Source organism: Charadrius vociferus, unplaced genomic scaffold, assembly GCF_000708025.1.
Source record: "Charadrius vociferus isolate BGI_N301 unplaced genomic scaffold, ASM70802v2 scaffold134, whole genome shotgun sequence".
NCBI lineage: Eukaryota > Metazoa > Chordata > Aves > Charadriiformes > Charadriidae > Charadrius > Charadrius vociferus.
In genome coordinates, this window is record NW_009648333.1 from 3,873,215 (window position 1) to 3,896,324 (window position 23,110).

A 23,110-nucleotide genomic window follows, 5' to 3' on the forward strand; every position below is an offset into this window, starting at 1 on the left:
ATAAGGTCTATGATCCACCTAGTATATCCTAAATTTCGACAATTTGTAACTGACAAAACAGCTAGCGGACTGTTTCAGACTTATCACCCTGAGTAAATAGCAATAGTCATTAAGTTGTCTTGAGGAAACCTCAGCTATCTTTAAGGTGTGATATGCTTTCTGGTTTATTTCCTTTCTCAAGCCCATACAATGAATGCCAGGTTTAACTGAAATTGACACCAAAATTCAGACAGAGATGTCCAAAGTAACTCAAACAGAAGAACTGAATTTGATTTGTTCATAGTATTTAGTGGTCATAAAATGTGAGGTGACACTATTACGCAGTTGGAGATTTTGACACTAGAAATCCTGCCTCACATTTTTTGTTTGGTCATCTTTGTTACTAGACACTCAACTCATTTTTAAAATATCAATAGCACTAAGGAGACACATATCACATACTCACATAAGGCAAAAGGCTGGGTTCGCTGTTCACTCCACAGATACTGATCAAGAAGTGCAAAATTATTTTCAGATTCTTTGGCCAGCTGTCTGCCAAAGTAGTCCAGACATTTTCTATCTCCGACCAAGCCACCTCATCACCATACTAGAAAACAAAATAAAGATCTCTCCTGAGAACTCCAGTAGAAAACATTGTATTTGAAAGTAAATTGTATTGACAAAGTGGGACAGGCTCTAGAGAAAGGAGACACAAATCCTGTAAGAAGCTGTTGCCTTTTAAACATTCCAGAATGAAGTTTCACATACATTCATTTTGATAAACACGTTCTGGAAATAACTATTTTTCCTTTATAGCTATAAATATATAAAAATATCTCTGAGCATATTTGTACATATTATATATTTTATTTATATATGATAGATACTTTTATACATTATATAAGTATACAAATATTTATTTATATGTGAATTTATTTCTATTTTTATATATTTATTTACATATAGATTTTAAAAAGCTATCTAAATTTAGCAGAGACGCATTCTCCCAGTTGCTGATAATCCTGAATAAAATTCCATGGACTACAGGCTGCCAAGAGTTTTTAATTTGTAGCTTAAAACGTGATCTCTTCATCAGTAGGATTCAAAGATATCAAGAATTGGCAGGAGCACTGCATGTGACCAATACTTTTTCTCTGTTGGAAGTAGCTATCGGAGGAAGGAGGAGGGTCTATCAGCCTCTGGCAACAAGACTGGTTCCAAAACTCCTCTTTTTGAGATCAGAGGTACACAGGCCACTTGGCATTATCTATCCAGCTAGACATCTATATTGCAAACCAACAGTTGTATACTGTTACTATACAGAAATATATATATATATAACAATTACTATAACTTTTATATTGCATATATATATATTTCTTGCAATACCTCAAAACTATATGGTATAACTTGGGTACACATAAGCAACTCAAGAAATATGAAGAAACTCTTGAAAGTCTGGTAACACAGTATCTCTGAAGAGTATTTTCTTGCACCCTAAACACAACGATCCACTGGAACAAGACAGAGCACTTAAGTAATTAGTTTTACCTTTGCAGTCATATACATCAGATTGTTCAGAACCATAGCTGTAGCCTGCGGTGACCCCCAGCCTTCTCCTCGCAGCCATCGTCTACTGTTCACCATTATTTCTCTGTCTTTCAAAGAATCTTCTTCATCTTCATCTTGCCGACGAATGGTTGGCAACGGTTTCAAGTCTACCAACTCAATATTGTTCATCCACGGCAGCAGATAATGCAGCATCACCTGTCTCCCAGCTGGGTGAGCTGTTTGGATTCTCTGACTTACTTCTGTCATTCAAAAATTAGGTACATACAGGAATTGCAAATCAATAATGAGAATCGTTTTGGTAGTAACAACCACGAGCCCAGCAGACCACACTGATATAAAGTAATTCTGATACAGATATAATTGTTTGGTTTAACTAACTAGAGCTAATTGAAGACACTACTGACAAACAGTATGTTGAAGAAACCATGTTAGCATATGCATACGTATCTATCACTCTAATTGGAGGAGGGAACTGAAAACCTACAGCATGTAAAAATGTACAAACTTTGGCAGAATAGCACTTAAAATTTCTTTTCCCTCATATTAGTCCTAGTAGTTTTTTTAATTGATGTGAGATGTTACTATTCTGCAATTGTTTAAAAAGGCTATAGAATAATATTTTCAAGCAATCTGCAGTACATAATAAAACACTAGAAAGAATAATAGAATAATTTTTAAAAAGTTGAAAATTATTTCTCTAATGTGATTTTTCATGGCTATTAGTCAGTACAAGTATCTTCGATTCATGTTGTTTGCTCTTGAATATATTTCAAATACAAGTAAACAAAAATTGTCACTCAGTAAATTCCATTTTCTCCATTCATTATGATGACGTTATCTTGTTGTCCTGATTTTAGAGAATTACATGTAATTAATTATTGAAACATAAGAATTAGACCTTTTGTACAATGCTTTTGACCTGACGAAGTTGTTTGGTTTTGTTTAAAAGCCATACCTGAGAAGATAGCAAGTGTTAGTTCAGGGTAAGTCCTTGCTAATTCTTCTGACAATTGATAATACGACACAGAATAAAGATGTGGTAAAGGAGAAGGCTGACCCAAAACCCCATCCGTCCGCTGAACTTCCAGTTTATGAGCATAACGGAACATCTTTGGTTCCAAGATCTACAACAGTAATGTTCAGAATTTGAAGCTAAGTATAGAGTTACAATGAAAATCTTTATATAAAATCACCTCTTAAAATCCACGTAGTAAATGTACTCTCATTTAATGTTTCCTGTCTGTGCAGATCTCCATACATCTACAGTATTCACCAACACTGTGGTAATTTCATAGACAACATAGACAACTATGAAGATGCACTTCACTTGATAAGATTCCAGCAACAAATTTCAGAAATCTGCTATCACAAAATACTGTATTAAATATAAATTTCTCTATAACAAAATGTGAAATATTATTTAACACTTGCATTTCCAAACAATATCAATTTCTGCTTATCTATGAGATAGAGATGGGAGCAACGCAATCTTTAATGTGGCAGAGGGCAGAGATGCAGCAGGAGGCTAAAGCAGTTTGATACCTTAAAAGTCAGGTTTGGCTGATCTTAAGCAGTGGCGTTCGCTTGAGAAGAAAGATGGGGCTGAAAGGGAGGGTGGTGTGAGTGCTGACATCAAGAGGGATGTCACTTCAGTGGGGATTTTACTGTTGAATTTAGCTGACAACAAAACCTTTGAAAAACCCTCCAAGACTCGTGGTTTGAGCCACCAGCAGCACAGACCGATTTATTTATTTTTAAACACTAATGCTGCCTGTAAGATTAAGCTTACCCCTAAATGACCCTGGAAAGGAATATACAAAAGTAAATTAAATGGATAACAAGATTTTCACTACCATCTCTCCACCCAGATAGATGAAAGATGTTGGTATTAATGCAAAAATCAGGTATCTAACTGCTATCCCAGCAGACAAAGCAAAGGGACGGAAAGCAATATACTTCTCTGAGGTGCTTTTGGACAAACCGAGCTATATACCACTCTGTTTCAGGGCCAAACCAGAAGAATCTTGATTTAGGTTTTGTCTCTTGAAAAAGCAGATTATTATGAAAACACAAATCTTGAGTGCTTAATTCACAAAACCAGACATGCTTCCACTGTAATCTATCTGTGCTAGGTAAGGATCTGGCCTAACCACGTACTAAAATAGAGGAAAAAAAATACATTATATTTCACTACTGAACAGATAATCAAATAATAAGGGATTTTTTTTTTTAAATGCACGGGACAATTTTTATTTTAAAAGAAAAAAAAATTAATCAAAATTTGCTTACAAACCTGCAATAGTTGCATAGCAACTTCATAGATAGCCCTAGTAGAATCAGCTGCTTTAAATAGTATCAGATTCAGGAGGGTCACTGTATCACACTGGTAATCCCTAGGGAAAAAAATTGGAAGTGTGAAACAAGTAAAATTACATTTGGCATTTTAAAATTTAAATTTACTGAAATTTATTTTACAGGGGATATGTATGGGATAACATAACATTTTGAGAAGTTTCTCTAGTAACACACACACACACACAAACAGGGGTGATTTTTTTCTCTTTGAGGGAGGAAAAAAAACAGTTCTACATGAAAGCACACCTCGAAATGGAAGTTTAAAGTTTTAAAAAATGTTGTAGTACCTGTTTTGGAACACACTGGCTATAGCTTTAAAACAGCCAGCTGCTACCCGCTTGGAACCTGTGTAACACCGGTCTACGGCCCAGTACATGAGGTTACTCTGGTCAGGGTTGAGTTCCAAGAGCAGCATGACTGCTTCACAGCCTAGCTGGTGAACCTGTATTCCAGAAAAGAACCAATATATATTTATAAATATAGAAAAAAAGACCAACTTACAAAAATGGCATAAAACAGGGAAATAGATATTTACTTAAAAAAACCCCACAAACAACTGCAATACACAAAATTTGTTCCATCTAAAAACAATGAGACCACAGCTTAAAATAACAGGTAATTCTATCAAACTGTTTAATGTTCAACTTGCACGCAGAGTCATAAATTATTGAAGCAAATAACCAGATAGCTCTACTGACTTTTTCCTCAGTTCCAAGGCTACCTTGAGCTATATAGTATTTTGACTTGTCTTACTACAAGCTGAACACAGACCTGAAAGCATCAGATACAGAAAAGCACTTAAACATATGCAGGAATTCCAATGGGATACAAGGGACGGATCTACAGGGAGACTTGCACCTTCTCTTGAATCAAAGTAGCTCACTGGAGCTGTATTTTTATGCATAGTATTAGTGCAATGGAGGCCTTCTTTTCAATCTAAAGCTTGCCTTACTGCTTAGACGTAAAGCTTGGTCTTCGTAACCCCGCAGGACCCCCAATGGACTCTACAGTCTCACCAGAGTTCATGTTCAAAATAGTCTCCTTTAAATTTCCAAAAGATCTGCTTATTACTAGAACTTAACCTAGCTGATTAGTTTATAAACAATACATGAGGTTTATAAACGATACACTCCTTGCCATTTCCTCTTCCATCTGTTTTGTTCTTAAGACTCTGATTAGGGACTGCCTTCCTCAACAGGGTGAGCACACATATTAAGGACAGCGCAAAAATATGCACTACTAAAACAGCTTTGAGCTTAAGCCACTCTAAAGCATTTAGGCCAATCTGACCGCAAAACTCATTAAAGCATACGTTGCAGGCACTGATAGTTGCAAAGCAATGTTGACATTGCCTGTATTACCTTTTTATCTTGTGAATCCAAAATATTGTCCAGCCATTTGTATAAATAGCCATCAGATGAGAGCCCGACGTTATCTGCAACAGGGCCACAACACAGTACAGCAGACATAGCCTTTAGAAAGTAATTGAGAAACACTACATTTTAATAACTCGGAGACAGGAAGTGGTTTTACCAAGTTGAGTAAAATACCAGAAAACTAACTTCTATTCAATCAAGGGAGGAAGACCAAGGCTAATAAAAAACTCTTTAGCATCTTATTCAAGAAATCATCAAATCCTATTCTTCTCAACTCCCAAATACAAGGAACTGCCAATACTGAAATGCTGACGTACGTAACAGTTAATATGCCAGTTTGATTGTTAATGAACTTTTACATGAAAGCCTTTCTCCTTAGGCAACTGACGCCTGAAGTCATGTGAAGTGAACATTTAGTAGTAATTTTAAGAAATGCCTATAGCAAGTGCAACAGCTTATGGTATGAAAAAAAGCCAAACTGTCATGAAAAGACATGTAGGCAGCAGACGAAAAAGTCACGAATGGCAACAAGGATGTGAAAATCATGTCCAAAAAACTGAAATATTAAATTTGCATTAGAAAAGTCAACATAACAATCTATTTCCAAAATTCAAAAGTGCTGAAATACCTTTAATGCACAGTATTGGTGTCTGTTTATTCGCATGTTCCTATCACTGTATCTGTCCAGAGGAGTAAACATGATACTAAAAGGACCTGCCCAATGACTGAACAACATAAATAGACTGTGGCGTAGACTCTGCTGTGGAAAGACACTTCTTCTCTGGTGTACTGTAAGAAAAGCAGTCAGTTAGACACAATCCTTTTGTCATTCTTTAAAATAAAGAACAGAAAACAGAAACAGACCCAAACAATGAATATAAAAGGAAAAAAACAATGTAAAGACACAGTATTTCAACATCATAATAGCTGGATGTAGATTTACTATTGTCCTGTTTAATGCCACTAGTGTACATAAATTTTATTCATTTATAAAATTCTTGTACTATTGTAATATTGTTATATTTATTAGTCTGGAGACTTTAAATGCACTGCCAACCAACAAGACTTTTGCTAAAGAAGAAAACTACTTGTACGCTTACAAACAGTACCAAAAATGCCTCTTAAAAACTCATGCTGCTGAAGTTATATTCAAAACCGATGACACAAATTATTTTTATGAAAGTATTCTGAAACTTGAGAGAAAAGCTGGATTTTTGTTTTTGCGTTTTTTTAAAATGTACTGCATATTAAATTCAGTCATCAGAAGTCATTAAAGCATTTTTACATACCTGGAACATTTTGAATGATATTTGCCACTAAGGCACTAAAATGGCATCGGATATCTTTCAATGTATCAGAATCCTTTTCATTTTCTGCTTCTAGGAGTTGTCTCGTAAGATCGACATACTCAAGTAAAGTGTTGTTGAGGGAATGTGTTTCATTATCAAGGCCACCACTTGCACTTAAAAATAAAATTTTAAAAAAATCAAACAGAATGATAAATACATACAAGGATTTTTGAAAACAATCCTTATTTTTTTCTCTTTAAAAAAATCCTACAACCTCATCACTGTAAATATTTAATTCAAAGTCATTTCTTCATCCAACTTCTATTACAGTATTAAATAAAAAACTCCAGTGAAAGCAAACTAATAATCAAGCCTCACTATCAGAAGTCACTCATCCTTCCACAGAACTAGCTCTTATACTGGGAACAAATGTTGAAAGTAATAATAATAATAAAAAAACCCACCCCAGCCAAATAATCAAGCCCTCCCTACCGCAAACCCATGCAATTTGTAAACCAGAAAAAATAATTACTACTACTTGACTATAGACACCCATATTACATACTGCTTTTGCAGAGTCAGTCAAGATGTTCACTACTTCATGACATGCTATTGACTATTAGCAGATGAAAGCCGTTTATTGGTTTTATATATTCATTTCCCAGCTTCGTTGCTTTAGTATCTGACTAGACATCTGTACTAAACTGAATAAGGAGATTAAAGACTGCGTGTGATTCAAACCTGCTCTCCTTTGAAAAACAGTTTTTAGAAAGGTGATTCCTTTCCTCTCAGCTCCCTCCACCATCTTTCCACATTTGTACTGAAGTCAACTAAAAAAGCATGCCTTGCACACCAAAGGCAAGATAAGGAGGTTTATGGTAGTCCTTAATTGCTTGCTAGCTGCCACCACAGAGTCCGACTGGCCTCTGAGAGAAAAGTGGACAAAGTTCCAGGGTGCCAACTGTGGTTAAGAGTTATTTTACATACGCTAATTAAACACCAGTGAGCACCTTAAAAGATAAGAAAGGAAGAGTACGATTTTAATGGCTGCACTCTGAAAAATCAGCATGCCAAAGGGAAGAACGGCATTGTAGCAATGCTTCTGAGGCAATATTCTGAAATATACTGTAGTAGCTTGCTTAAAGATTGAGAATTTCACACTGGTTATATTGCTAAGGTTGAAAAATAAAAGTTTCGGTATCATTGTCTAAGAGAATGGGAGGAACGAGCCTAACCACCTCCTGACCTACTTGCTCTTATACAATTCCACCTGCCCAGAAAAAAATTTCTAAGAGATTTGTAAAACATATGCCAGAATTTTAAGTCTTTTTTCAAAGTGTCCCTACACAAAAAGCACAAACTGAGAAAAAACCCCAAATCAATAAACAACCCAGTTAATGTTCTGCCTCCCTCAGAACAAAACCAGTCCAGTATTAATGAGCAGTAGCCTTCTCTGCATAGGACATGCTGACTAGCATCAGGATTCCAGGTGAGGAAGAATTCCAGACTGGTTATAGAATAGTTGTAACTTGCATTTTTTGATTTGCATAACTGGTGCGATGTTTGAGCACACACAAACAAGAAGGAACATGACACACTGCCTGTTCAAAGCAAAGTCCCGGGGAATAGCAGCATTTTAAATAAAACACAGACCACAGTGACAAAGGGTATGGGGGAGGGAGGGATTAGAAAGCCAGCAAAATTCCAGGTTTTATAAAACCATGCCTATTTATTTAGTGTTATCCTAAAACTCACTGAAGAATTTTGCCTGCTTGTTATACTGAATCATAAGTATACTAGTGACTTAATTCAGAAACATAAACAACATCATCTCATCAGTGCTGCCCCTACCTGTGACTAATGACACCAGCATCTGCCAACAGTTCAAATATTCGTACTAGTTGTACTCGTAAAATATCTCGACGCCTGCGCCGTTTCATGTTCTGTTCAACAGAGGAAACAAAATTAAATGAAGCAGAAGAAAAACTAAGTATAAAACCAGCTTGGCACATAATGCATTATCATATCTATACTGCAACTGGCATCACTTATCAGGGGTGCCAACCTTTTAAGATGAGTTAACAAAATTACGAGCAATTTTAATAAACCAGACAATGAACAAAATTTTTCCCTGTCGCATCTCTAAGATATACTAGGTTTGCTATTACACGTATTATCGAAATAGGGGGTTTTATTCGTCTCTTGTCACAAAGTGCAACATATAAAACAATGAAGTACAACTGCCAATCTATCTCATATTTGCATGCAAGACTGACAAAACACACTATAGCCCACCAACATTTTAAAACAGAAGTGATGTTCCTTCCCATCATCTGTATTTAATTACAAATTTATTATTAACAAGCATATGACAGTTACCACAAAAAATACTGAGTAATCATCTCTGAGTTTGCGTTTGCAGAGACTATTATTTCCTATGACTACCTACTGAGGCTTCTAAACCTTGCTGTAAAATACGCTCTCCATCAGAAAATTTTTAGTCAGAGCAGTCAATCAGGTGAGCTTACAGCCTTTTTCATTTAAAAAAACCCCAAACAAGAAAGTTGGTAGACAGTAGAACTCAATTCTGTGTCTTAGGCGGTACTACTATGGGCATGTTACTGATGATATAATGAAATAACAACTGTATAAAACTATGCTTAGTAAAAGGAACTAAAAGAATGTGGAAAAGGTTACATTTTTTTATCACTGAAAACAACACATCTTTGATACAGGAACAATACAGAGCTCAAAACAAACACAAAGCTCTTCTAATGTAAACACCTCACAGTCATTTTAAAAAGTAAAATCTCACCTTTTTATCTGGTATACTGACAGTTTTTATGTGCAGAAATTAAAGAAGAAAACTAACATTTATTTTCTACCATTAGTGAGAAGATAGTTAAAACCGTATACCGAATATAGCGGAAAATATCTAGTTACCTCTGGCCTTCTTTCAAGTGCTTCCTTAATTATAGGATGTAATTCTTCTATTAGTTCCCTGAATTAAAATAAAAGAATTAAAAGAATAAAAACAACCATTAAATTAACATCTCAACTGAAAGATGCTAATGCAATGCTGTCAGCAGTCAGACTAGTCTCTATGAAAACTGAAAAGCAACGTGCTTTGACTCTGTGGTTACATTCCCTGTTTGCTCTGAAGCTCGACAGTCTTTATTACTACTACTCAGTTCCTTCTGCCAAACTTAGACTCTTATGACTCCAGAAAGGGGATAAGGGAAAGGACATCAGTAGTATGAATCTATGCAGACAAAATACTAAGGTAAAAACATACTGGTTTTACTTTAATATTTGTTAACATAGTAACCACCGCCTCCACTTTAGTCTTGGAGTGTGAAACATTTTTCTAATTCCTGTGCTATTGTAATTCAGACATCAAAAGCATAAACCTCTTCAAGTTTTCATGGCAAATGACTGACTCCTCTGCTGTATCATTCAGAGAACGGGTCCAGGTGATCAGAACAAACTTTTGCGACTCCTCTGCTGTATCATTCAAAGTTTCTCCTTCAGAGAATGGGTCCAGGTGATCAGAACAAACTTTTGTGGTGCACTCAAATACAAGAGACTTGAGCATCATTAGGGATTGTTTTATACTTTCTTTCAAACATAGAAAACACAGAAAAGAATTTGGAAGAAGCTCTGTTTGTGCTAAAACATAGTACTTCCAATGGAGAGCAAGACAGACCTAGAGAAGTTCACGTAATCAGTAACAGAACAAAAGAGAAAAAGAATATTCTAGCAAGGTTAAGTGGACTGCATATAATATAATCTATAATGAAAAAAGTTCTCAAGTAAAACATACCGCGTGGCGAGGCACCGTGCTTAAAAAAAACCAAAACAAATCCATGCAAAGCTGCAATGGTGAAAGCTGGGCTACAGTTAGCATCTGGTGTGAGTACACACACCGGACAATGGAAAAAAGCTAGTCATCAGAAACAAAAAATAAAAATCAGAATAAAGAAATCCGAAGACCGGTAAGAATCAGATATACTTTTTTTAATTTTGCTGAACGAATTGTTTCTAATTTAGAAAACAAGAATTTCTGGGGAAATCCTTTCTGAAAGCATTTTCTAGACTTGTAGAGACTTATGATTTAAACTGTTCAACAGATCTTCAGGGTCATGGGACAAAGTCTTGCTTTACTCCTGGTAGGACAATAAAGCCAGACATGATATAAAATTAGAATATTATCAAAGGAGCAAAACAGAATACTGTAACTGAGGAATTGGCATTACAGTTTCAAATATATCTTTGGCTTCTCATCTGCCATAATATGGGATAACAAGTGATTGGAGAGAAGCATCATCTCATTGGAAACCAAGAGTGTTAGCAATCCCTGGTTTCTTCTGCAGAAGCAGAATTGGTTGCTATAGCATATAGCATGGTACAACTTCGTAACTCTCCGCTATAAGAGGTTGCGTGCTGTCAGACAACACCTGATGCTGAGCAAGGCCTTCCCAGGAAGTTTTCCTCTCCTCAGATGTTCTCCCTATTCATCCAGCCTCCACAAAGAGAGAGCTGTCAGTTGAGGACAGTGGCATAGAGATGCCTTTTTAAACTCATGGCTTCCTGGCATAGAGCTGCCTTTTCACCTCAGTGGGTTTGCAATACACATCGACAGTACGGCACATTAGGATCTGAAGTAAAGTAATTTTCAGTTGAGGTAGGAATGCCACCATGGCTTGATAGACCATTTTGAATTTGAAGACTTGTCACAGTAGGGTAACCAGAAGTTTTGGATCATGAGCTGAATCCAGGTATGTTGAAAAGGATGTATGAAATTAAATTGACAGAACAAGTGACTTGGCACAAATTTAATTCTGCTACAATAGATCACAGTTACTGGAACCCAAACTAATCCACATGGACTTGTCATTGGTACGATGTATGAGAAAGGTGTATTAGTTATGAAGTTACAGGAAGTTTACTCAGAAAAAAAAAGAAAAGAGGGGAGAGGCATGTGCCACAGATTTCAGAAGCTTCAGCACTAGTCAGAAAACAGTTGTAACTGTTTGGGTTTTTTTTAGCTTGATCCAAACATGTCTTTTTAGAATACAGTTATCATGAAACTCCTACACACAAAGTGCTCAGAAACATATCTGTTGGCAATACCAATAAGGAGAGTTTAGTAACTCTTATAAACATGATTACAATCAACATTTCAAACATTAATATCAAATTAAATGCAAACACACAGTCTGTTCTTTCATATAAGGGCAGCCTTTAATATCAATAAAAGGCAGCTGTTTATTGTTTCAACTAACTTCTTTTTCTTTATGCAGACATGAGCTCTACATAAAATTATTTCAACCTCTAACAATCTTTATCACACCACTTAATGCTAGAAAAGACAATGGTAATCAGTTTTGAAAGCTTTTGTAAAAAAGCAAAGCTTTTTTTCTGAGCTCTGATTCCCCAGCTTTTTAATCAATTAACATAAAAAGAGACGAGACACAACAGTTACCTAAAGGCTCCTGGGTTGGTCCTGCCAAGTCCCAGCACAAGGGATTCTGTAATTTCCATGCTCTCAGAGCGCATCATTGGAACTATGTGCTTAAACAGGGAGGAAGGGGATGGAATGCCAATGACCTAAGAAGAAAACCAGAATGAAGCAGTTACCAAACAATCAGGTGGTGTAACATTAAAACATCTACTGTAATTTTACAGTCTTCTCACACTGATCAGTGACTTAAAACGATTAAAATGAAATTTTTATCTTTGACAGGAAAAAGACTCTCTGAAACAGTGAAGTAGTATTAACTACTTCTCCATTCCTTGTCTAATTGAATTTTCATTGTCAGATGACAACGAATGCCCCAACACGATAAACAGATGCTTTGCATGTTTAGCGTATCTGCCCTCCGTAGGGAGAAGCAGCAGACTTCTGGTCTCCAGCTCCTTAGGCTCCATTGCAGCTCTCAAAGAGAACAAAGATTTCAGTCTATCGTTTCTTAGATTTAGGGAAAGGATCTTGGTAACAAACAAGTGGAATAAGCTGCCTTGGCCAAAAACTGGCTACATAGTCCATGAGTTATCTTCACCTCTACTGTACCTTCTACAGGAAGCCAAAAAGGAGAAGAACAAAAAATAAGCAAAGAAGCAGAAAAAAAAAAAAAAAATCTGCAGGTGATGAAGCAAGGCAGACAGAAAACTGCCTGTGGTTAGGAAAAATATAACAAGATACATCATGCCTGAATAGGTCTCTGCCTCAGTTGCTGAAGTGTGAGGCTATTTGCTCAGAATTGCAGACGTTTACTGAGAGAAAAAAAAAAAAAACAAAACCCACCAACAAACCTTAACAGTAAACAAAACACTTCTTCATTACCACTAAATATACTTTGAGATTGGGTTAATGTTTTCATGAAATAATTAGATTTTGCCTTCAAAAACATAAGCAGAAAAGCCTCCACAGCACGTATTGGGAGAAGCAAACTGAAACACTGTCTTAAACAAATGAAAGACAAATGAATATTAATGATTCTTAGAAACTGGTGTAATTTGTCTGAAAAAACGTTTTAACATGTTTTCAGACAAATTACACCAGTTTCTAAGAATCATGATAGCAATTACACCAGTTTCTAAGAATCATGATAGTTATTATAAGCCTCAGGTGTTTCTACTTCCAACAACATGTAGACTTATTTACAGTAAGCATTAAAAGAACCTACTCTTGAATCAATGCTATAACCACTGTCAGGAGTAGACGCCAGCGTCTCAGGAGGGGAACATCTCACAGAGCCTGTGGAGGTGGAGGAGTTTGAAGAAGATGCTGCACTGCAGCAAAGAATCAGGTAGTTTCTCCAGAGCCCAATATAGGAGTCACTGCTTGTAGTAGTATTCACTTTCTTTGCATTGATAGGGCTGCTGTTAAAAAATAAAATAAATAAATAAATAAATAAGCTCAGGATAGTAAATAAAACTTACCAGGTTTCACTTTGTTTTTCTACTTAATTCATTTATTAATTATGTATATGCTATTGCTTCCAAAATTCTTAACATGGTAAACTCTGAATAAATTTTTCAGAATACACCTGTACATCAATAATGTATACTTTTATAGGCAGATCTGTTCAACTATGACACGACCCAAGGCATGAACTAATTAATCTTTACAGCAGATAACTTTATTCCCACGATAGAACTGCCTTAAATTTTTGTTATATAAAGCTGAATAAAACCCACAGAAAATATAAATGGTTCATATGTCACCTCACTGAAACATAAAGACATTATAATGATGATAAATCTTGAAAGAATACTCAAAATAATATATTGTGTTTACTTCAAAAATTAACTTACTTTATATCCACTTGCGGAGACAGCAGTTGGAGTCTGGTATAAGCAAATGTCCAAGCATAACTTACAGCTGTTGGGCAGTGTTTTGGAAGATTTTCCTGTTTCATGAAACTTGAGAGGCTTATAATCCATGGATCTTGGCCTTGAGTCACATGTGCAAATATCCATATATGTGATGGACTGACCACATCAAACTGGTGGCTGATTGGGGAGGAATTCCAGTCAGCCAGAGTCTGTAAATCTATTGAACTGGGACAGTACAGTAAAGTAGTCTGTGCACATAAAAAAAAGGAGAACAAGGCAATATTTAATAACCATGTATATTAAGTAATGAACTCTTCACTGCTAAATATCTAATAAAGTATCAGTGTCAAAACCCCATTTGGAATACATAAAACTAATTACTTAATTCATGGGTCTTTTACAGAAGTTCCTAATGTGGACAGTTATATAAACATGCTGTTTGGGAAGGAACTGGATATTAGGAAACAGTATACTAATTCTAACAAAAGGCCCTTTCACTCTTGATGACTTAATTCTTTCAAGAGATTCTGGACTTTAAAAACCTTACTACTGAATTCCAACTTGTTTCCTAAACCTAAAATCAGAAGAACTTTTCCTTGATACTTAAGCATTAACAATAAATATATAAATATGGAATTCAGTTGTTATTCATTGATAGTTACTATAGCTTTCATCCTGGGTAAAGGACACTTTGGCTGTTAAGACACTGTATCACTACAGAAACGTGCAGTGGTCTTTGCTTCAAAGAAATTGTAACCTATGAGTAAAATGAGAAAAACACAGATATAGGTACAGCTGTCTGTGTATATGTTCGTCACAATGACACACTATTGACCAGAAAGCACACAATGGTGGTGTCAGACTCACAACATTCCTCAAGGGTTTTTGAGAGGTGGTTTGTTTCTTTTTTTTCAGTTGGTTGGGTGAGTTTGTTTGTTTAAGGTGATAAATTGCTGATAAAGTTAGCATAAACATAGTGACACTATCATTTAAAATACATACAATTTATTTGGGACAGTTTTGAAGAATTACCTCACCTTACATCCAACTTAACATAAAAACTCTCCTACCTGGTCAGCCCCAGTGAGATGTATGAAACTCTCCAGGAGAGTGGCACTTAGTCTGTCCATTACATCTATAGCCAACTCATCTTCACTCTACAAGTAAAGACAAAACGCAAAGCATAAAAAGCTCAAAGACAGACAAGACAAGAGCAGTTTCATTAAGCAGTCACAGGAATGGGTCATCAACTCTTACCTTCGAAATTTCTAAAACTGTGAACAAGGCCCTTATTTCTCTGAGAACGCTGACAGCTAATCTCCTGGTGGCAGGCCTTGTGCTGCAAAGGATGACCAAAGCAAAGCCTTCCACCACGTGAAATACACTGGAATAAAGGTTCCTCTCCAGAGGAAGGGTATGGGCAGCCCCATTGGATACACCACGCTAAGAAAAAGATCACATAGATCAAGCAAATTAAGAAGAAAGTGAACACAACCAACCTATAGTTCCATTATTGGCGATGGCAGAATTAATCATAAGATATTTAGATCTTGTTCGGCTATTGTCCTGGTTTGAGGACTAGTCAAATTTTGCATTGTAAGAATGGCACAGTATCAGCTACTCTGTTTTTTTAGTATTTCTCTGAATTCAGTCCAAGCAAATACCACAAGAAAGCCTTTCTTATTTCACTTTCTCATGAGAATGATGCAGTGAGAGCAAAATGGAAAATAAATAAGTAATACTCTTACATATAGGACTATATAAAATTAAATTATTTGAACCCTTTCTGTTTGCTAGTAAAAAATGGTCCTTTTTTCTATTTCTATTTTTTGACCCTTCCTACTTAATATATTTCCAGTTACACATGATAACTTTTAACGTAAGCAAAAATGTGGCCATCAATCAGTGTTCAGGTAACACTTAATAATTTTTAGTAATTAGTATTTAAAAAAAAATAGTAATTTTTTGGGGAAAATGCTGATTTAAAATAATAGGTCTAAAAATCTTCAACCATTGTAAGAACGCAAGCTAAAGTTTTATTACTTAACAAAAACAATAGTCTACTAGTAAAACTGTATGTGGATTCAAACCATGTTTTAACATCAAAAGACCTTATTTAGAAATACCTGAGAATCTTGGTTCTTATTGTGCATTTGGGCTGCTTGTTTCCACTGATTTATGAGCTGCACTAACATTTTTACTGCATTGTCAAGAAGCGTTGGGTGGACGTCAGTCACTTCACGCACAATAAAATATACAAATCCTGAAAGAACATCTTCCCGCCAATCTGGAAAATCAAGCATTAATGCTTGGAGAGTATTGAAAGCCAAGGCACGAAGTTCTTCATCCATATGAATTGTCAGCCTGTTTAGAAAAAATACCGGTATCATCACCCTAGATTGGCATACTCTTAACCAGCCTTTATAAATTAGAGTTTGGTGTTAACTCTTCCTTCTTTACTATACAGTGTAGAATACTGCCACGCAGCTGCATTTTCTGCACTAAATATATCTGAAACTGGCTACTAACAGAAGGTGCTACTACCCTAGCAAAATAATGCAAGGCTCCACAAAACGAAGTACAAACAAATAATTTTCAAGCGACATAGTCGTCTTTCATATAGGCACATCTTTGCATGCATCTGAGCAACCACCTTAGAGCTCAGCAGGCAGGCACCATGTGATGTACGGGTTACTTTCTTCAAATTAAGATTGAAAAAACCCCAGATTATTCTTGTAGATAAAGCAGCTTTACTTTGGGTATGAGAAAACACTCGCAAAAAATTCTTTTGCATATATACTTAAGAATATGTCTCAGCCCACTATATTAGAAGAAAGTTATGCAGTACTGTATTATTACTTAATAATTCGTGTCTTTTATGTGATTTTTGACACTGAAGAAAAAGTGTTAGAAAAATCTTATTCTTAAAAAGAGGAACGTTTATCACTGTAGTCATACGTAAAGAGTATCAGCATCTACCACAACTACATATTCTCACTAAATGTTCAGTTTACCCACCTACAAACGCCTGGCTGTCCAGTTGTCTCAACTACTTATCAGTACTGATAAGGTACATTCAATTTAAAGTGAGATAAGAGATAGAAGAATCTGGGTAGTGTAGGATCAAAAAAAATGGAAGAAGGAAGCAGGATTAGTAGAGTACAAGAAAAAAGGTTTTCTGTAAGTGCTTGTCTCCCATTTTGGTAAAGTCAAACAAGAATGCCTTTATGATAATTTACAGTATTAGCAATAGGAAGAAAAAAAAAAAAAAGAAAAGAAAAGAAAAAAGGGGAAAAAAAGTATGATACTAGTAACAAAAGGAAAGACAAGTTCAAAAAACAGAGCAACAGAAATACTTTTCAAAAAAATTCTTTCTAAAAATAAGTGCAAGATCTTCAGGATAAATTTACCTCCTGCTACCGGGGCCAGTAACACTTGACCAACAGCAGAAGGTAGGCAGGACCAGGACGACCAGATTCTGTATGCAGTGGACTCACGCTACATAGTGCGCTGACAAACTCTTATACACACAGCATTTAAAAAGGAACATCTTCTAAGAGCAGAATTTCATCTCCCTTACCTTGCAAGCAATTCAATGAGGTCAGTCCTGCTCATGCCATCTGGAATCAGTCTTGGGATAGCAGCAATACAAGTTCTGAACAAATCTATCTTAGGTTTTCTCTCACCCCTACAAAAACAGTTCATAGCCAACAAAAAAAAAAAAAAAACAGGAAAATCTGCTTCAGTACACCGCAAATATTTTCAATGTTGTGTCAAAACTAAGGAGCTAACAAACATTTTTATCATCAATTAATGAAATTAGTATTCATTTGATAGTCAAGTAAAAAGCCAACAATTGTAATGCGTTAATGATGGCAACTGCAGCATTACAGCCTAAAAACAACAGGATGTAACTGTGACAGTGAAAATACTGTAATTCAGTACGTACGTAATCATGTCTTCAGGTTCTTTATTGGACATCTGCACACTAGTCATGCACATGGGCCTTCCAACTTCTTTGTCCAAATGCCTAAGAATGCTATCTAGCGCTTTTCTGACTTGAGGGTAGTATATGGACATTCCTGAAAAGCCAAAGAGTTGTGATCACCTCTTTCATTTGTTCTCATTTAATTTTCACATTTTTATTAACATCAATTCACTTATTCAGCTTAGAAAAAATTTATTCTTGTACAAAAGATGATATGAAACACCCACTTAAGTGTCAAAAGAAAAGCATGTTAAATGAGTAGTAGGAGGTATTATATGAAAGTAGAAGTTACTTTCAGAAAGAACATAATCAAGGAAGCAACCATCAGTTGCTTTTCTGTTTTCTCAATTCCGAGTATTTAGTTCTAGTTTAAATTTTGCATGTTGAAACAGTTATTTAGAGACAACTACCTGTCCCGGTTTGAGGTAACACAGAACCAATTTTGGTCAGTAACTTCGCTTCTTAGCTGGGCCTCTCTAGCTACTGAAATTAACAGCATATTGTGCAGACAATGTTCACTCTCTCAGAGTGACAAGACCTATGTTTATAGTTGATGTCCAGGCACGGTACGCAGAGAGGACTTTGCTTACACTTATTGCTATAACACCCAAAGGCAGCCAACTTTGGTATTTGCCCCGTTGGAAGGTCGGAAGCAGAAAAGCATAGTGGGGTCCCACCTGCAGGGAGGAGCGGACAGGACAGGTGACCCAAAACTGCCCAACGAGGGTATTCCATCCCATCTGCCTCATGCTCAGTATAAAGGCTGAAGGGATCAAAGGGTCAGCTCTCTCTTCCTTCAATGGCCGACGTCTGAGGAGGACTCTGTTCGTCTGCCTTTGATCCCGATCCTGAATGGACGACACTACCTCAATCCACAGAAGATCACTAGTTTAAGAATGAAAACTGTCTCACTCCACTTCAGCTATGGGACGTTTGGGACATTCTACAGTGACATTGTGCTGGTTTTGGCTGGGGTAGTTAATTTTCTTCACAGTAGCTAGTATGGGGCTATGTTTTGGATTTGTGCTGGAAACAGTGTTGACAATTCATGGATGTTTTAGTTATTGCTGAGCAGTGCTTACACAGAGTCAAGGCCTTTTCTGCTCCTCACACCGCCCCACCAGCGAGTAGGCTGGTGTTGGGCACAAAAAGTTGGGAGAGGACACAGCTGGGACAGCTGACCCCAACTGACCCAAGGGCTATTCCATGCTGTGTGACAATGGGGCTATGTTTTGGATTTGTGCTGGAAACAGTGTTGACAATTCATGGATGTTTTAGTTATTGCTGAGCAGTGCTTACACAGAGTCAAGGCCTTTTCTGCTCCTCACACCGCCCCACCAGCGAGTAGGCTGGTGTTGGGCACAAAAAGTTGGGAGAGGACACAGCTGGGACAGCTGACCCCAACTGACCCAAGGGCTATTCCATGCTGTGTGACATCATGCTCAGTATATAGAGCCGGGGGAAGAAGAAGGAAGTGGGGGACATTCAGAGTTATGGCATTTATCTTCTCCAGTAACCATTACGCGTGATGAAGCTCTGCTGTCGTGGAGATGGCTGAACACATGCCTGCCCATGGGAAGCAGGGAATGAATTCCTTGTTCTGCTTTGCTTGTGTGCACGGCTTTTGCTTTACTTATTCAACTGTCTTTATCTCAACGCATGAGCTTTCTCACTTTTATCCTTCTGATTCTCTCCCCCATCCCACCAGGGAGTGAATGAGAGGCATCAGACAGACATCAAGGGATCAAAAACTGCCATGCTATTTACCACGCTAATTGCACTCAGGTTTCTTTGTGCTAATTTGGCAGTGCAAAACCCTTCAAAAAAAGCCATGGATCTGGTCTTGGACACCAGAAGGTCAATATTGTCTAGCAGTCCTCTCTAAAGAATCAAAGCAATTTTGTTAAAAGAGACTATCATTAGATTGTCGCTAACAATTAAAATAAATACAGAAATAAAGTTACACAAATGTACTCCTTGAGAATAATTAAGAATATATACACACCTATTAGAATGCCAACTTACAAAAGAATACAACATACCTATAACTTTTGCTTCCTCATCTGTCAGCGTTTTGTTAAGAAAAATTTTCTTCACGCGCAGAGTATTTCCTGAGGGAAGAACAACTCCTGTTGTTGGCATTGGTGGTTCACCATCTTTCTGCTGCAAGCTATCTGCTATGACAAGGAAGACTCTGAGGCCAATATTCATCCTCTTCAATACCAAAAAAGGTAAAAAGAAAGAGAAAACAGAAGAAATTATAATATTAAAGCAACACGGATGAGGCAAAACACGAATTTCATCTTTCCCCTCTTTTAAACAAACAGTGGTACGTTTCCCAGAGGACAGACATTATTTAAATGTTATGTATTAGGGTAACGAAAGTAACAAGAATAAAGCTTAAGCCTTCAGTGCCTCCCCACAACTCTGATTCCAGTTAATTGACTTGACACAGACTAATTAACATATGCCAAATATTTGATAGTACAGAGCACTAAAGAACTTCACATGAATCTTGAGAATGACACAGTGAAGACAGATGTTGCTGAAATATCTCATCTGTTAGATTAGATTGGGTCTTGAACCCTAAGAGCTAGGTACGACTTCCCTCAGAAAAGGCTTAACAATCATACTATAACAAAAATTCCCACATAATTACTGAAATTATTGTTGAAATAAGTCTGAACTGTAGTACTGCTGCCAGCTTACTCACTGGAAATGAAACAGCAATTGTGCACAACTACAATCACTTCTTTAGTTTTAGCAGAACACCCCTTCAGATATTCATTAAACTGCTTTCATCCCAGCTCAAAAATAGTTGACCACTTTCCCCCAAAAAATCTCCCAATTCCCTGTTCTCACTGCATGCAAGTAATGAGCTTTTTTTACCTCTGGATTAATAGTGAAGGTTTTAGGTGATTTTCCAACACTAAGAAGATCAAATATTATTTCTTTCATTGCAAAATCCAAACGTTCCTATAAAGCAAAATAGATTGATATGATCATCTCTTTTCTGTTAATATGCATAGTTAAATTTCTTGGCTTTCCACAGGTGCTGGGTATCAGGTCTTGAAAGTTTAAAAAAATAAAAAAGTTTTTAAAACATTCATTTTTTCCTATTTATCCTTATGACTTCATGTTCTTTTCTAAATATAGTACAATTCAACACAGCTCATTCCCTGATATGGTTGAACCATTTCTCCTGAAAAAAATCCCAGACAATTCTGCTCATTTCCACAAATGAGATGAACTGTTTTAGACAACTAAAAACTAGTGATAAAAAGAGGAGCCCTAGGAAACATATAAACAGTGAAGGGTTGTGTGTCCTGCCTCATCCCTGTATGAGCAGAAGCACATCACCTTGGAAGCTGAAGCACAGACAATCTATCTGTAAGAGAGGAAAACACCTCTCTAATCTATAAGGTTATAGATGAATGAGAGTTTATCTTGCAAGATCATACCTGCATTTCGATATTAGGACAACAGAAGCACCTAAAATAATATAAATCACAATGCAATACTAACTATACACTACTGCATGTATTACATATTTTTTCTGTCTACAGAGGCTATCCTCCAGGCTAAATACATTCAAAAGCTTTGTCCCTTATAAAAATATAATGGAATATGCTAATTATATTAGTGCATTTCTTTATATATATATATATACACACATACACACCCACAACAGTTCAATACAAATGTAAATATTAATCATCATAATGTTCACGCACAATAGTTTCTGAAGTTTGAGTAAAATAATTTTGCCACTAGTAGAAACAGAATGAGTCGTTTCATTCCATATACATATTTGGGGAAATTCTATTCAAGATATAAGACCATTAGTTCAGTGCAAATATTTCAAAACCTAACCTTGAATTTACATTTCTTCCAAACAATGTTCATCCTATTTTTACAGCTCTACCTAGACCTCTTCTTACCTGAGCAATGAACTGAATTATCTTCACAAATATATTCAGAGGTGTGTCTCGTGGGACCACGCTACGTGATCCTTTTGGAAAAAGTGCTGATACAATGCTCATGAGACGGCTACAAGAATTTAGAAACAAAAAGAAATAAAAAAACTTTTTAAAGTAACTTCTTATCATAGCATAGATGTTACAGTTCAAATCTGGACGAGTGTGTGGGGTTACTACCAAATAATACAGAAGCATATGACAGGTAGGACCACCTACAGAAAGTCCAGCCTTCTGCTGTCACAGGCAACAGTATCGTGGGCTCATTTATGAAGTGACCAAGATCCCGCTTTAAACTAGTTAGTAATTGTCAGGAGAAAGGGCAAAATCTGAATGGCTATTCCAAATTGTCATGATGCTAATTTATAAAGAAAACCTTTTCATTTCCAGCCCATACTCAGTAATGGCCACTTCATACCCTACTTGTTCTGGTACCATACATGCCTTTTAACTTTGACAAATTTCCTGCTTCTTATCCCTCCACCCTCTTCTATACCTGCAAAGACAATTGTAGACTCTATTCCTTCTCCTCATCAAACTAATCAATTTTTTTTTTGTTTTTCTCTATTAAGATGAAGTCTTTGTTCCCCTGTTTACCTGACTAGACCATCACTGAGCCACCTTCAAGATCTCTTCTGATATCACTAGGGGGAAAAAAACCCACCAAGCAATAGTTTAAAATCCTTTGCATAATGAACTTACCTTTGAGTTACAGTGTTGCTTTCACATTTTATTCTAATAACATAAACCCACAATAACCTATACAAAGATTCCAGTGCAACTCGGGACATTTTGGGATCTTTATTCTGTAAAATAAATGAAAAATAGTTACTGTTGCCTGTGAGACACTCAGAAAATTCTATTATTGCTCTTTTAACTTTTGAGAATATTTTAAAATTTCTTTAACAATGAAAACTGATGTTTAATACTGCCTACAAGTTTCAATACATTTTTATAAAAACAACCCTGGTATTGCGTATTTCCAATACTACCTCAATATTTAACTAGTAATTCCAGATTATTTTACACATATTTCACCCTGAGAGCAGAGGAGTAACTAAAAACCAGATAGTCCTCTTGAGATGAACACCAAGGGCGTATTGCTTCCAAGAACTTTTCTCAGAAAGCCGTTGGTAACAAATACCGACTTTATAGCAAACTAACTTACAGTTTGTCTAAAATATTGGAGTAGCTGCTTTGGATCAGGCACAAAGTCTATGTCCATTATTCAGT

General features: G+C 36.3%; 1 protein-coding gene across 1 annotated transcript in view; it reads right to left on the bottom strand.

Moving 5' to 3' along the window:
- FRYL (FRY-like) overlaps nucleotides 1–23,110 on the bottom strand; it is a 142,903-nt gene that overhangs the window by 51,160 nt on the left and 68,633 nt on the right. Inside the window, exons 12-33 of the mRNA XM_009884974.1 lie at nucleotides 22,580–22,683; nucleotides 21,842–21,950; nucleotides 20,790–20,876; nucleotides 19,943–20,114; nucleotides 17,862–17,994; nucleotides 17,493–17,600; nucleotides 16,039–16,276; nucleotides 15,170–15,355; nucleotides 14,983–15,069; nucleotides 13,892–14,160; nucleotides 13,261–13,456; nucleotides 12,057–12,181; nucleotides 9,515–9,572; nucleotides 8,423–8,514; nucleotides 6,572–6,744; nucleotides 5,911–6,071; nucleotides 5,268–5,378; nucleotides 4,194–4,348; nucleotides 3,845–3,944; nucleotides 2,507–2,675; nucleotides 1,531–1,790; nucleotides 446–586 (exon numbers count right to left, since the gene is read on the bottom strand). Coding sequence (XP_009883276.1) covers nucleotides 446–586; nucleotides 1,531–1,790; nucleotides 2,507–2,675; nucleotides 3,845–3,944; nucleotides 4,194–4,348; nucleotides 5,268–5,378; nucleotides 5,911–6,071; nucleotides 6,572–6,744; nucleotides 8,423–8,514; nucleotides 9,515–9,572; nucleotides 12,057–12,181; nucleotides 13,261–13,456; nucleotides 13,892–14,160; nucleotides 14,983–15,069; nucleotides 15,170–15,355; nucleotides 16,039–16,276; nucleotides 17,493–17,600; nucleotides 17,862–17,994; nucleotides 19,943–20,114; nucleotides 20,790–20,876; nucleotides 21,842–21,950; nucleotides 22,580–22,683 — 3,234 coding nt within the window. The remainder of the gene's footprint in view (nucleotides 1–445; nucleotides 587–1,530; nucleotides 1,791–2,506; nucleotides 2,676–3,844; nucleotides 3,945–4,193; nucleotides 4,349–5,267; nucleotides 5,379–5,910; nucleotides 6,072–6,571; nucleotides 6,745–8,422; nucleotides 8,515–9,514; nucleotides 9,573–12,056; nucleotides 12,182–13,260; nucleotides 13,457–13,891; nucleotides 14,161–14,982; nucleotides 15,070–15,169; nucleotides 15,356–16,038; nucleotides 16,277–17,492; nucleotides 17,601–17,861; nucleotides 17,995–19,942; nucleotides 20,115–20,789; nucleotides 20,877–21,841; nucleotides 21,951–22,579; nucleotides 22,684–23,110) is intronic.